The sequence below is a fragment of the Phoca vitulina genome, unplaced genomic scaffold, assembly GCF_004348235.1.
Source record: "Phoca vitulina isolate PV1807 unplaced genomic scaffold, GSC_HSeal_1.0 scaffold36, whole genome shotgun sequence".
NCBI classification, from domain to species: domain Eukaryota; kingdom Metazoa; phylum Chordata; class Mammalia; order Carnivora; family Phocidae; genus Phoca; species Phoca vitulina.
In genome coordinates, this window is record NW_022589739.1 from 3,274,246 (window position 1) to 3,289,600 (window position 15,355).

Genomic DNA, 15,355 nt, shown 5'->3' on the forward strand with positions numbered 1-15,355 from the left:
AGCATCCTGGGATTGAGCCCCACATGGTGCTCCCTGCTCAGCCGGGAGCCTGCTTCTCCTCTCCCTCTCTGCCTGACGCTCCCCCTGCTTGTGCTCTCTCTGTTAAATAAAAATCTTTAAAAAATAATAATAAAAATAAAGATTTTAAGTAATCTCTACACCCAGTGTGGGGCTTGAACCTACAAGTCTAAGACCAAGAGTCACACGCTCCACCGACTGAGCCAGCCAGGTGCCCCATAGATTGCCCAAAACTTTAAAAGCTTTAGTAGATTTAAATTTCTCTGACTTCTTGAAGGTAAAGTGCTAAGAGGAACTCTGGCAACCTTGTTGAGAGAAAGACCTGACTAAATACCGGAATGTGTGAGGTGTTGGGTCTCTGTTCTGGAAGTAGCCTCAGGAGTTGGCCATTTGAGCTTGGGATGAGGCCACAAGAAGCATGTGGCCATTTGACCTACCATAGAGTTGCACTGAGCATGTGCAACTTTCACACACACAGTGAATGAGAGGGAGTTGTCCCACCTGCCTTCAGACTCAATGGCTATTATAGTCTGGAGGAGGGAACATAAGTGGGAAATTTCATAACCTGCTCTTTAAAGCCTCAGGCAGGTCTCTCTTCCTCTGCCTATCATTGTGTGAGCCTCTGTCTTGTTGGCTGATTCTGTTGTTTAAAGATAATGCATAACATTTTGTATCTGTTCCCTAAATGTAGACCAATTACTTGACTGGTACTCCTAGGAAAAAAAATGTCATCTGTATTGTTCTTTGGAGGCAGTTTTAGTAATCTTTTTTTTTTAGTTTTTTATTATTATTTTTTTAAGATTCTATTTATTTAAAACAGAGGGCATGGGGAGGGGGTGTGCAGAGGGAGAGGAAAAAGCAGAGCCCCGCTGAGCATGGGTCCTGATGGCAGGGCTTGATCCCAAGACCCGGAGATCATGACCTGAGCCAAAGGCATATGCCTAAGTGACTGAGCCACCAAGGTACCCCTTTGTAATCTTTTCAATATGTGATGTTAGTCTTATGCACTGACCTTAGAACGTTAAAATCGTTTCCACCCCAGTAAGATTCAATCAACTCCACTGTCTGTTCATGGTGATGCCTTTCCATTGTTGTTTTGTCTAGTGTGTTATATTTAGTATTCTGTTTAATCTGTGTTAAATAATTATAAACAATAAAATTCCTAATAATAATCCTCTCATAAACCCTATCACTGATATAAAAATAATATTCAATTCACCTGGAATTTATTAGGCATCTATAGGTACAGCTTTGAAGAACTCATGATTAAAAAATAAGAGGCAGTAAAGTAGGTGACAGGATTCAGGTTCTAATACCAGCTTTCTCATGTTTGACCATTTTGTGATTTGAGGACAAGTTCCTTTTCTCTAGGCCTTGATTTCCTAGACACCTAATTTTTTTGACTCTTGGTATATGACAAGGCTTTTGCTCTCAACTTAAATTTAAAGCATTCAATCTTTAAAAAGGGGAGGGGGCACCTGGGTGGCTCAGTCGGTTAAGCATCTGTCTTTGGCTCAGGTCATGATCCCAGGGTCCTGGGATAGAGCCCTGTGTCTGGCTCTGCTCAGCGGGGGGACCTGCTTCTCCCTCTCCCTCTGCCTGCCACTCTGCCTGCTTGTGCCTTCGCTCTTGGTCTTCCTTTCTCTCTAATAAATAAAATCTTTTTTTTTTTTTAAGATTTTATTTATTTGACAGAGAGACACAGCGAGAGAGGGAACACAAGCAGGGGGAGTGGGAGAGGGAGATGCAGGCTTCCTGCCGAGCAGGGAGCCTGATGTGGGGCTCAATCCCAGGACCCTGGGATCATGACCTGAGCCGAAGGCAGACGCTTAACGACTGAGCCACCCAAGCGCCCCAAATAAAATCTTTTTTAAAAAAAAAGCATTCAGAATGAGGGGTGCCTGGGTGGCTCAGTCGGACTCTTGGTTTTGGCTCAGGTCATGATTTTAGGATCATGAGTTCGAACTCTGAGTGGGGCTCCCCTTTCAGCAGGGAGTCTGTTTTGGATCCTCTCCCTCTGCCTCTGCCTCTCCCCTGTTCTCTCGCGCTCTCTCTCTCTCAAAAAAAAAAAAAAAAAAACCTTAAAAAAAAGCATTCAGAATGATACAATTACATACTAGAGTAAACATAAGACCCAAAACAAGGTGCATATTATAAGTCAGGAAGAAATCGGCTATATAAGGTCCTGATATCTATTGAACAAGCTCTGTATTTAAGAATATACAACAATGGGCACCTGGGTGGTTCAGTCAGTTAAGCGTCTGCCTTCAGCTCAGGTCATGGTCTCAGGGTCCTGGGATGGAGTCCCACATCAGGCTCCCGGCTCAGTGGGGAGCCTGCTTCTCCCTTTCCCTCTGCTTGCCACTCCTCCTGCTTGTACTCTCTCTGTTTGTCAAATAAATAAAATCTTAAAAAAAAAAGTATACAACAATGTATATACACTGCCAGTGACATTTTAAGTGCAGACCTAAAATGAGGTTTTATAAAACACATTATGTTTTCTTGTCTTTTCATATTTAATAGTTTCCTTAATGACTTGGTCAGGGTAAGTCTTCAAATTTTCTTCTGTAACACAATGAGCCTCCAGGGCGATTGAAGTGGGTATGGTTGGTCCTACACTATGGTGACTCTACACTGCTGAGCTTTCTTATTGCTAAATCTAGTTTTTATGCTTTTGGGGGCCTCATTTCATGCCAACAGATTGTCACTTCTTGATAAGTGGGCTTGGAAACCAGATACTGTTCTTGTAAAAATTTCATGTTAAACATGAATACACAAATGAAACAACCTGTTGTATACACATCTTGGGTTGATCTCAAGGGAATTATGTTGCATGAAAAAACGATCTCACTGGTTACATTGTACATCTTTGAAATGACAAAATTGCGGAGATAGGGACAACAGGTTAGTAGTTGCCAGGGGTTAAGGAGGGAAGTGGCTGTATAAAAGGATAGCAGGAGGGATCCTTAAAATTGTTCTGTATCATGCCTGGTGGAGGTCACATGAATCTAAACATGGTAAAATTGCCTAGAACTAAATACACAAGTAGAGTGCATGTAAAAACTGGTGAATCTGAATGAGGAGTAAATTATATCAATGTCAATTTCCTGGATTTGGTATTGAACTGTATGCAAAATGTTACCACTGGGAGAAATTAGGGGAAGAATATATGGGATCTCTGTATTTAGGTCACTCTGCAATTATCTCAAGATAAAAGGTTTTTTTTAAAAAAATCAATACATAGGATTTGAAGAACATTCTTAGAAAGTGCTGTAAACACATGGCCTTTGTGATATATTTTGGGTGCTCAGAATTTATATTTTGCTTGATGGTTCTAAAAAGAAGAAATCTAAAATAGCTGGATTCTAGATACATGAGACAATATTTGTGCTCTATCTTCTTAACGGAAGTGTACCTGTTAAGGGCGAGTTCTGTCAGATGTCTTTTATCCACAGTATTTTGCTCAAGGCTTCAAAAAAAATTTTTTTTAATAATAATTGGCCAGAAAACTTTTTGAGGGGCAAGTGCTACGTGGGGGCATATGGAACCTCATATGAGCAATACCGAAGGTGCTACGGCTGATAGTAGCTGTAACAATTGGGTTTTTGGAGAAAGGTAAAATCCTTTAAAACAGTGACTGTCAATCTCCCTTCTTGAGAAAAAAAAAAAAAAGTTAATTTCTTGGATGCTCAGAAAGCGTGAAAGGGACCATTACGAAATAAAGTGCGACTTCGATGTCCCAGCAACCCCAGCCTAACTGCAGAGGCAGAGATTGAGACTACTGGAGACGTTAAGAACTAAAGTGGATCTTCACAGAATCTACCCTCACTTATTAGAAGAACTGAAGTGACTTTCCCAGATAATAATTAGTTACTTTCCCTGTTTCTCTGAGCTACAAAAGGGCTTCCAGTTCTCGCAGTCTACTGCTCTTTCCCGCTGGACCATACAGCCCTTATAAAATGGGCTTCCCTTTCTGAGCACTTCCTCCCTTGGCTGTTGTAGTTCCTGGAAGAGGAAACAATTTCTAGGTAGCATTTAAATGACCACAGCGCTTAATTCGGCGTTTGGCTTGCAGGGAAAGCTTAATGTCTTCCCAGATGCCCCTGCCACCTAAAACTGCCGTGGACTACAAGGAAGAAACTTGCGGCATACTTACAGAGCGCAGGCGCAGGACGGAGAAGGCTTGTCCTCTCTGCGTTGCCGTAGGTGCTAGGTGGCTTGGCCTCGTCACCCCACCCCCTTCCACGTCAGCCTAGGACCGTGCGGAGCAGCGGCTGCTGCTGCGGGTTGGAGCCGGAGTCCACGGTCCCACCGTTGCCGTAGCCGCCGCCCCTTGGAGCCAGGTAGCGGGCCAAAAGCCCCCAGTCCCCGAGGCGTGCTGGGCTGGGCTGAGTCGGAGGAACTGGCTCTCCTGCGGGAAGATGCGGAAGGGGAGCGACTAGGCCGCTCGCGTCCGGGCCTGGCGAAGTGGAACGGGGGGCTGGGAAGCTCTGGGCCGGACGCCCTTTCCCGGTCTTTTGTACTGGCCAGGGGTCTAATCCCTCCCGGGGCCCCGGGGCTCATCATTCCGGGGGCTGCTTTGCTGGAGGAAGGGAAGGGGGTGGGGGTGCAGCGTACTGATTGACCGACCGACACACAGTCGGATCCACCCTTGAACGCAAGAAAATGTTTTAAGGTTTTTAGCCGAGTATTCGTGCACAGGGTCTCTTAACTTGAGCAATTCAGATTGTGTGTTATGTTTAAAAATCATTGTTCTGTTACATGGTTGGGCGGGACTGGGGGACTGTCACTGTATTGTGGGCCTTAGTTGTTGCAGTACAGCATTCTCAAGCCCTGGGCGGGGTTGTGGGGTCTATACCTTAGACCGAGGCAGACAGGCGTGTCTTTTATTAAAATAGGCATTATTTTTATGGGACACAGTATAAATTGACCCTACCCTTCTAATACTTTAAAACTCATTAGCCAAACTGAATGAACTTTAGACAGTAAAGATCACGATAGTTACTGGTTGTGTTTTTGTTTTGTTTTGTTTTGTTTTACTTGTAATGATATCCTTCTATTTTTCTAGATTTTCTGGCATCAATCATCCTTAAATCTTGTATCGAGGTTTGATTATATCCGGAAACCATGACGGCTGCCGAGAACGTGTGCTATACGTTAATTAACGTGCCCATGGATTCAGAACCACCATCTGAAATTAGCTTAAAAAATGATCTAGGTAAACTCTGATAATACTTTGAAAATTAAATGGAGAAGAAATGAAAATAAAAGGCTTATTTCCATTTCAAGTTTATTTGTAATTAGAAATACTTATTTTAGTTTTTTCTAGGATCTCTTCAGTAGAACTTTGGTCTTATTAAAAATGAAAACTTGGGGCGCCTGGGTGGCTCAGTCGGTTAAGCTTATACCTTCTGCTCAGGTCATGATCCCAAGTCCTGAGATTGAGCCCCACTTCAGGCTCCCTGCTCAGTGGGGAGTCTGCTGCTCCTTCTGCGCCTCCCCTCCGCTTGTGCTCTCTCTCTGGCTCCCTCTCAAATAAATAAAATCTAGAAAAAGAAAAAAAAAAACTTGTTACATTTAGACTTGCAATATTGGTTTTTGGAAATAAAACAGCGTCTCAGCTTAGCTTAGTAAAGCTAAAGAAATGTAATAGTTGTTAGATATTCCTCAAAATAACATAATGGCTTATATAGTTTATGTTATGCTTAAGTGTAGCTGACCGTTCTCTGTAGGTAACAGGTTGAGAATGTGTATTTGAATGTCTCAGTTCCTCTGTGCACTTAACTTCATATTACTTAGCTTGTAAAACTAGAACTTTGTTCTTTGGGTTTACCACCTGCTGAACTAATGAAGTCAACCCTGGAATACACATGTGTTTTCCAGAAAGTTTTAAGCTTTTTGAGTATTTGAGGTTTCAAAAGGTTTAAGCTTTTATAAAGCATTTATACAAAAAGAAAACAAGTATATTTCTGGATTTTAAAAGTGTATACTCTCCTTTCTGTGAGTGATTCTGTGAAAAATAATTTTTCAAGGTAATGCACATTCCAGAATAATGGTTCTTGTTTCATTGAACTACTAAAAATAAGTTTAACTTAAACTGGTAACTACTGTTTAAAACGAAGAGTGAAAATTATGCTTCAGATCTTGAAAGTATCTTTTAGAGGGTAGTTTGCCATTTGAAAGGAGACAATATTTTACTTGCCTAGTCCCACCTCTTAATCAGCAGTAATGGAATATCCTGATTTTAGGCTACTTAATATTAGGTTTCTATTGAGATCCATTTTTATTTTTTATTTATTTATTTATTATTATTATTTTTTTAAAGACTTCATTTATTTGAGAGAGAGAGCGTGAGAGAGAGAGAGCATGAGAAAGGGAGGGTCAGAGGGAGAAGCAGACTCTCTGCTGAGCAGGGAGCCCGATGGGGGACTCGATCCAGGGACCCCAGGATCATGACCTGAGCTGAAGGCAGACGCTTAACCAACTGAGCCACCCAGGCACCCAAGAGATCGATTTTTAGAGAAGGAAAAAGAAACCCTCCTTTATGGCACTTAAACCTATACCCCTATATACAAAAGCCACAGATCTTTTTTTTTTTCATGTTTATGTATGATAGTAGAATGGAATGCACGTTAATGAATAAACTTTCATTACTGTTTTTTTTTCTTATAATTTAAAAGTTTTCGGGGCACTTGGCTGGCTCAGTGGGTAGAGCATGCAGTCTTGATCTCGGGATCTTGAGTTCAAGCCTCATGTCGGGCATAGAGCTTACTTTAAAAAAAAAAAAAAGTTTTCACTTTTAGACTCCCAGATACTTAAGGTTACAGCTGGGAAGATAAAGAACAAAACCTGCCCTTAATTGTAACAATACCTTTTTCTTAATTACAGCTGCCTTAACTGTCTTCCCCCTATCAAGAAATAAATAGTCTCAAATCTCAAATTTTATGTGTATTTTTTTTACTGTATCTTAAGAGTTGAGGTGAGAAAAAGTTTAGAAGTAGTTTCCAATTTGAGTAACAAATCCTTTCTTGTGAAATATTGAGTTACTTTACCTATGCTTTTAGTCACTGGACATGAGATCTGATGACCATACATAGCCTGGAGTAGGAAGTACTTGGTAGATTTTGGCGAATTGAATTAATATTTGAAATTTTCCATATTTTTAGTAGTGTATGGAAGAAAAGTTCTGAAAAGTTTGAAGATGTAGGAAAAAAACATCCTTCACCTCAGTTTGAATTGTTGGAATAAATGGAAATCGGGGCTAAGGGGGCTTGAATTGTAAATGGTACAGATTTTTTACATGTTTTCTATGAAACTTCTAAAACTTTTTAACATGTAGTTACAAGTGGAGCTTTATCCTGCTAAACCCTTAGGATTTGCTAATTTGGGAAAAGTAGTCAAAAACTGGAACGAAAGAAGACATCAGCTTTATAATGATAACAGTTTTATGCCTTTTGGACTTTGTGTCCTTTATGCTATCAAACAGATTAGGAAAAAAACCTTTTTTTTTTTTTTAATATTCAGAAAGGAAGCTCAGGGCAAAGATAAGAAAACCTATTTAGGTTCAGCAAATACAACTTTAGCCACTTAAAACTTTGCCCAGTCTGTCTTATTATCAGGGAGATTGCTCTCGGCTACTGTCACCTTTCCTGATGCTTTGTTTTTGTCATCCTCACAGACTTAAAAACTGAAGGTTTGCACAGATTGGTACTCCATAATTTTACAGTTTTTTGTTTTTGTTTTTTTAAGATTTTATATATTTATTTGAGAGAGAGAGAGAGAATGCGTGCATGAGCAGGGGAGGGGGGAACTGGGGGGGTTGGGAAGAAGCAGACTCCCGGTGGAGTAGGGAGCCAGATGCGGGGATTGATCCCAGGACCCTGAGAGACAGATGCTTAACCAGCTGAGCCACCCTGGCGCCCCTAGTTGTTTGTTTCTTGATTTGCTATGGCAATACCAATTTTTTTTCATATGTGGCAGGAGATATGATACTCTGAAGCAGGGAGAGATGCATGAGAAAGTGTGTTTTAAACAAAAATGTTCACCCTTGTGGAGTAAGTTTGGCAAGAACCCTTACTGTGTTCTCAATTGAACACAAATTGAGAACCTGAGAATATTCTCTATTCTGCAACATGTGAAAATATCATACCAAGCTAGTAATAGATATAGAGCCTTTGGGGGCTGGAAAGAAATTTTGATTTACCTACTATAATTCTTGAAAACTTAAATCCTTTCTATAAATATCAGCTGGTCATTCACAGTCTCTTGTCTCTTTGGCAACAACAAGGAACTCTTCATTTGATAGCCACTTAGCTCTAATTGTTGGAAATGTATTCCTAGTTCTGTTCTTTTCCTCATGATAACTCTAAGATTATTAAAAACTTCGTCATCCCTCTTTGTCCTCCCGTCTCCTAGATATTTGCTTATTTCTGTGATCTAAGCAGTTGTAGCGATGTGCTTGCCTCTTACATTCCTGCCTTTGAATTTTGGACACAAATATTTTTACCATAAATTCTTCAGTATGCAGTGATAATGATGAAATTATAGATTGTTTTGCATAATATAGTTTATAGTGTAAATTGCTTTAAGCTAAGTAACAATAAACTAGTATCTTAAATATCTCATCCTTAATTCTAAATAATGGCTACTTATCTAGTACATTTTAATTTTCTTCCAGTTTTTTAGGTGATTTCTTAAGAAAGATTCTGAAGTTTTGTAGTCTGTTCCAATTTTAGTATATGTGCTGCTGAAGCGAGCATGGAAGATTTATAGTCCCGTAGAAATATGATGGGATTTTGGGTTTAGTGTATTAGTTCCCAGCCTTTTTGAGTTTGAAGATCTAATGTTAAAAAAAAATGCCACTGATCCTCCCCTTCCTCTCCTTATGATAGTGGTGGTAACTTTGAGGAAATACACAACTGACTAAAAGCAATGTTGATATCAGAAGCCATTTATTCTAACAGCATCTATTTACACTGTGAAAAATAGCTACATCTGTGTTTGAGACATGCATCATTTGGTATACCTACAGATTCGTGGCTTCTACATTAACTCCATGGGTTAGGGACCAGAGATCTAATCCAGTGCCTTCATGTTCTATGTAAAGTAACATGAGGTTCAGAGATAAATGACTTGTGTAAAGTCATTCAGCTTGTTTGTGGCAGAGCTAGGTCGAGAACCCTTGTCACTTTCTTTTTTTTTTTTTTAAGCTTTTATTTACTTATTTGATAGAGACACAGCGAGAGAGGGAACACAAGCAGGGGGAGTGGGAGAGGGAGAAGCAGACTCCCCACCAAGCAGGGAGCCCGACGCAGGGCTCGATCCCAGGATCCTAGGATCATGACCTGAGCCAAGGCAGAGTTAACGACTGAGCCACCCAGGCGCCCCCCCCTTTGTCACTTTCTTTAGTGCCTTTATTATCATTACTGCTGGTAAAGTGAGAAAATGTTTTGTGAATTGTAAAATTATCTGGAGAATTTTCCTTTGAAGTGATTGTGCTTTTTTTTTTTTTTTGAATCAGAAAAAGGAGATGTGAAGTCGAAGACTGAAGCTTTGAAGAAAGTAATCATTATGATTCTGAATGGTGAAAAGCTTCCTGGACTTCTGATGACCATCATTCGTTTTGTGCTACCTCTTCAGGATCATACCATCAAAAAATTACTTCTGGTATTTTGGGAAATTGTTCCTAAAACAACTCCAGATGGGAGACTTTTACATGAAATGATCCTTGTATGTGATGCATACAGAAAGGTAAACCAAACCATGGTTATTTCTGAATATTGCTTTGATTTTAATTGTAAAATTCGTGGAATGGGATTTGTTTTAATTTTTAAAATTAAATCTGGGGTAAGATCTAAGTTACCGATAATTGAAACTGAAGTTGTAAAAAGTTACTGTAAAAAATTTTATTGGAACTTTCTTTGGACATTTTTCATGCATTTTTATGTTACTAATTAAAAAAAACCAGTGACACATAAAATATGAGACATTGATGTGATAAGTAAAAATTGATTTGACAGGAATCTGAAGGAAATTGTCTGATAATCGAGATATTTTTCCACAAACTTACTTGCTTATTTTTTTCATAGGAAATTTTGCACTTAATTGTGTGTTGTTTTGTAAAATGCTGGAACTCAACATTTCATATTTAAACTTTATCAGGATCTTCAGCATCCTAATGAATTTATTCGAGGATCCACTCTTCGTTTTCTTTGCAAATTGAAAGAAGCAGAATTGCTAGAACCTTTAATGCCAGCTATCCGTGCTTGTTTGGAGCACCGACACAGCTATGTTAGAAGAAATGCTGTTTTGGCCATCTATACAATTTATAGGTAAATAAAGGTACTCCTGTGGCTTAGTTTTGTGAGGATTATTTAGTCTTTTAGACTAGAGGTACCACAACAGTTCCTTGCAGATTGTACGTAGCTTGCAGATAATGCTTGTTCAGCCTGAACGATACATTTTTTTCTTATTATTATTATTATGTTGTCAACATTGAAAAGATCTGGCAACCCTGGGTCCTAGTTTCTGCATGACAACATTATGCTGAAATTGACAATAGCTCCCTTTAAATAAGTTGTATATTTTGCAGTTTACAGTGCCTATCATTCTCAGTTGTACTTCAGCCCACTTAATTAGTTAACTTGCTTAGCCCTTGTAGGTTTTGAGTTTTTGACCCTGTTTTTGAATTCTCTTTGTGTGGGATGTGGGTCTTGTCTTTTTACCCTTAGAAGCCTTAAGGAGGGAACTTTTTAATGAGAAAGGTTGCAGTTCTCAATTGATTCCTGTTCTTTGAAAGCTGAAGATTTTGGACTTTAAAAATGATTTAAAGAAATCTTTTCAAAAAAGGGGGGGGAGGGACGCCTGGGTGGTTCAGTTGGTTAAGCGACTGCCTTCGGCTCAGGTCATGATCCTGGAGTCCCAGATGGAGCCCCGCATCGGGCTCCCTGCTCAGCAGGGAGTCTGCTTCTCCTTCTGACCCTCCTCCCCCCTCATGCTCTCTTTCTCTATCTCATTCTCTCTCTCAAATAAATAAATAAAATCTTTAAAAAAAAAATAAAATAAAAATGACTTAGAAGAACCAGTTAGATAAGGCTAGAATGCTTGGTTTTTGTAATTACTGGTGTCAATCTATTTAGACATAGGATGTAACTTTTATAAATATCTTTGTACTTTAAGAGTTGATTGTTCTATTTCATAGTTCTCTTATTGTTATATTAGATTTTGTTATCTGTTGGGGAAGTGGTATTCTGGTTAGTAATGTAGAGTTCTTTGAAAGTTACCGTACAGACTACACAAATTTCAGAACTTAAACTAGACTGCATACACAAAAATCATGACATTTATAAGACAATGGGAAATTTGAACACTGTATATGATGATATTAAGGAATTTTAAGTTTTTTAAGGTATGATAATGGTATTATGATTTGTTTTAAAGAGAAAGTATCCTATGGGGCGCCTGGGTGGCTCAGTCGTTAAGCGTCTGCCTTCGGCTCAGGTCATGATCCCAGGGTGCTGGGATTGAGCCCCGCATCGGGCTCCCTGCTCGGTGGGAAACCTGCTTCTCCCTCTCCCACTCCCCCTGCTTGTGTTCCCTCTCTAGCTGTGTCTCTCTCTGTCAAATAAATAGATAAAATCTTTAAAAAATAAAAATAAAAAGAAGGTATCCTCAATTATAATATGCCAATACATTTATAGAAGAAGTGGTAAGTGGTCTGGGATTTGCTTCAAAATAATATGGGAGGAGAAGAAGTGGGCAGGGGTATAGGTGAAACAGAATTGGCCATGAATTAACAATTGTTGAAGTCAGGTGATGGTTTTTAAGCTGGTGTTCATTATTCTGTATACTACAAATACTTAAAATTTTCCTGAATAGGAAGTAAGTTAGCAAGTAAGTGAATAAGTAATTATAATGCATAATTATACAATTCAAGGGACTATTTTTAAAAAGATTTTATTTATTTATTTATTTGAGAAAGAGAGCACAAGCAAGAGGGAGAAGCAGACTCTCCCGCTGAGCAGGGAGCCCGATGTAGGGCTCAATCCCAGGACCCCGGGATCATGACCTGAGCCGAAGGCAGACGCTTAACTGACTGAGCCACCCAGGCGCCCCTCAAGGGACTATTTTTATTCCTGATAATTCTTAAGACTCTTTCAGTACACTGAGAGTGTCATCATGAGCATTGATCTTGTATTCCTAAAGTATATGAAGTATATAAAGTATATGAAAGACAATTATTAGAGATATTCCGGTGAACGATAGCATGTGGAAAAAGTCACCTTTTTCTTTATTAAAGTAGAAAGCATATAATTTGATAATTTAATAGATGAAGATGTAAGTTTGTGATTTCTACCCACAGTTCTAAATGACTTAAGGTTTCAAAAAGCAAAACGATTGACAGTGTTATAAAGCTTGATAAAGATTAATTTTAGTAGTGTCCAGGCAGTTACTAAAATAACAAAGTAGGTTTTCATTAAATATGAATATTACCTGTTTTATTTCAAGGAATTTTGAACATCTTATACCTGATGCTCCTGAACTGATACATGATTTTCTGGTGAATGAGAAGGATGCAAGTTGCAAAAGGAATGCCTTTATGATGCTAATTCATGCAGATCAGGTGAAATACTTTTTAAAAAATACTTTTATGACTGTATTCAAATGATAATTAAAAGTATTTACATAGGCCTAATCAAGTTTTTAGTCAGTGATTTTTTTTATAGTACAAGTGTTCGTATATTTTGGGTTTTTTTAGATTTTTGAACTTAATTTGTATAAAATGGTTTTCTCTTAATCTTTCTCCAGACAATTGCTTATGTATATACTTTATTTTTTAGTAAACAACTGAGAGATATTTAATAATAGCCACTTGACAGTTTTTCCAGATTGAAATTATTATGGCCATATTTTGTAACACTCTGTTTTGGGGCTTGAATCTGTTATTCCTTCTGTTGGTATAGATCTAAAATTGTTTAATAGAGAAAAGTGGTAGCTTTGTATAGGGTTCACCCTGAGCCATGTCTGTGAAAGAAGCGTGGTCTTCGGTGTAGATATGTATCCTTACTAGGCTCTTCAGATTTCATAAGTTGGTGTCAACTCCACATCCAGCTCTGCTAGTGCTTAAAGTGTATGGATCGGCAGGGGGTTGGGGGGGTGGGGGGCTGGTCAGCAGTGACTGCATACTTTGGTGGCATCTAATCTTGGAATTTTTGCTGTCCGGTATTCTCCAAATGTGGGAAATAATGAAGACTGAAAGATACGGAGTCTATCCATTTCTCTGAAATCTAGATGCTGTCATTTTATCTTGTGAACAAGATCATAAGAAAGCTGCTTATTTGGGCCAGGATCTTTTGTCCTCTTGTACAGTTGGTTTTATTGACCTATATATTTGGTGTTATGCTGTTTACCTACACGGGGGGCATAATCAGAAAAAGTTCAATAAAATTTCCTGATACTTTTGCTGTAGAGATATTGTTGAGGTCATAGTTTTCTATATCAGTATTCAGTATATGAGAATCGTTGAGATTTTTCTTTTAACTTTTAGAAGTAGGAATAACCATGCTTCTAAACAGCTGGTTTGTTTTGATTGTATGGGTACTCTGAATCATGTAATACATAGTGTTTTTCTCCTTAGTTTAGCTGCTAGAAAATTCAGACCCCAAATTTGTGGCCCATTTCTAGGAAATGTATTGGACTTTATTTCTTACATGTATGTGTTAACCTTCTTTTTTTCCCTTCATTTAATTTTTCTTTGCCCTGATTTCCTCATTTCTTTTATATTCAGTTGTGTATGTTTTTTAAAGGTTGCACTGATTAAGTCCTTTTATTGAATGAGGTGGAATTTGATAAATGTATTTTTATTTTGTTAGGATCGAGCTTTGGATTACCTAAGTACTTGCATTGATCAAGTTCAAACATTTGGAGACATTCTTCAGTTGGTTATTGTTGAATTAATTTATAAGGTAAGACTAAAATGGGTAACATACACTCTAAGAGCTTAAGACAAGGTTAAACTCTCTTTTTCTGGAATGTTGCTTAATTGCTGGGATATTATGTTTTAGTAGTAGAAATATTTTATAGCATAATCTATGAAAGCCTTTTTTTTCTTTTTCCTTTGGTTTATTGTGTTTTCCAAGCACTTCCAATTTTTCTAAACCTCCTTAAAGAATTCTATTAAAAACTCATGGCTTGACCCAATACAGCAGCAGAGAAATCATCGTGCACTATTCAGTAACTGAATAGATTATGAATCAGGCTTTGGAAAAAAAATTCAAGATCTTTTCTTGAGTACACACCAGACTACTTTGGAAATCTAAAAACAAATCAGAAAAGCTTTAAATATTTTCTGTGTTCCCTGTTTGTAAAGGAAAATAGATTTTAAATATATCAATATGACATTGTTAGCCATTGACCAATAGGAAGTCTAAAACTAGATGAGATTTGGGTTTTAAAATGAAGTGCTTTATTGGCAACATTTAAATTTGATATATTCTTTGAAAGAATTGATTGTATCTTAATGTTCTGATAAAAGGTAAATAACATCCAATTTTGCTATTGACACCATTGGAGGCCAACAAAAATATACATCAGGAGTGACTTTACTAAATAGGACAATATTGACAAAGTACCCACAGCAGACACTGCTGATGACCGCTGTCTTTGATTCTGAAAGAAAAGGGCCCCTTTCAACACAGGGAATCAGTCATTTAGGTTTGGCATTTAAGATGAAACCAGAACTGTAAATATATAGTTCTTTTTAATTCATTGTATGGTTTAGAGATGCTGCTGAGGCTCTCAAAAATAAGAATTCTCTGCTGTTCAGAGACTTCTTTGTCTAGCAGGGTCCAGGTTATAGTAAGAGGAAATAGCTTTTGAGTCATGCCTGAATAAAAGAGATTTGACTGTATATATATATATATATTAAAGGAAAATCTGACATAAAAACCAACTTCAGAAAAGGAAGAATAAGGAATATTTGCTTCATGGGTAAAGGTATTAAAATATATTTAGGATAGCATAGAGAATTTTAGTTGTCTCCACAGTATGGAATATGGTTCCAAATAAATAAGTAATAGTACTTGAGAAAGGGGTTATCTTTCTTGCTTTAAGAATGGGTATTTTCCTTTTATTAGCTATTGAGATTGATATCCATCATGTTTCCCTTTTTGACATGACATCCAGAGTAAAAATTTAGGACCAAATTTAATATCCTGTCACAGTACCCATGTTAATGCACTTAGTCCTTGATTTTGTTACTTTACATTCTCTTGTTCTTTTTCACTTGTGTATAGTATGCATATCTTTTATTATAAACCATTTGAAAATCTTTTGTGAA

General features: G+C 38.1%; 1 protein-coding gene across 1 annotated transcript in view; it reads left to right on the top strand.

Moving 5' to 3' along the window:
* Nucleotides 1-4,213: 4,213 nt before the first annotated feature.
* Nucleotides 4,214-15,355, top strand: part of COPB1 (COPI coat complex subunit beta 1) — a 37,204-nt gene continuing 26,062 nt past the window's right edge. The window contains exons 1-6 of the mRNA XM_032427196.1: nucleotides 4,214-4,361; nucleotides 5,087-5,236; nucleotides 9,539-9,768; nucleotides 10,180-10,349; nucleotides 12,526-12,640; nucleotides 13,890-13,982. Coding sequence (XP_032283087.1) covers nucleotides 5,146-5,236; nucleotides 9,539-9,768; nucleotides 10,180-10,349; nucleotides 12,526-12,640; nucleotides 13,890-13,982 — 699 coding nt within the window. The 5' untranslated portion in view covers nucleotides 4,214-4,361; nucleotides 5,087-5,145. The remainder of the gene's footprint in view (nucleotides 4,362-5,086; nucleotides 5,237-9,538; nucleotides 9,769-10,179; nucleotides 10,350-12,525; nucleotides 12,641-13,889; nucleotides 13,983-15,355) is intronic.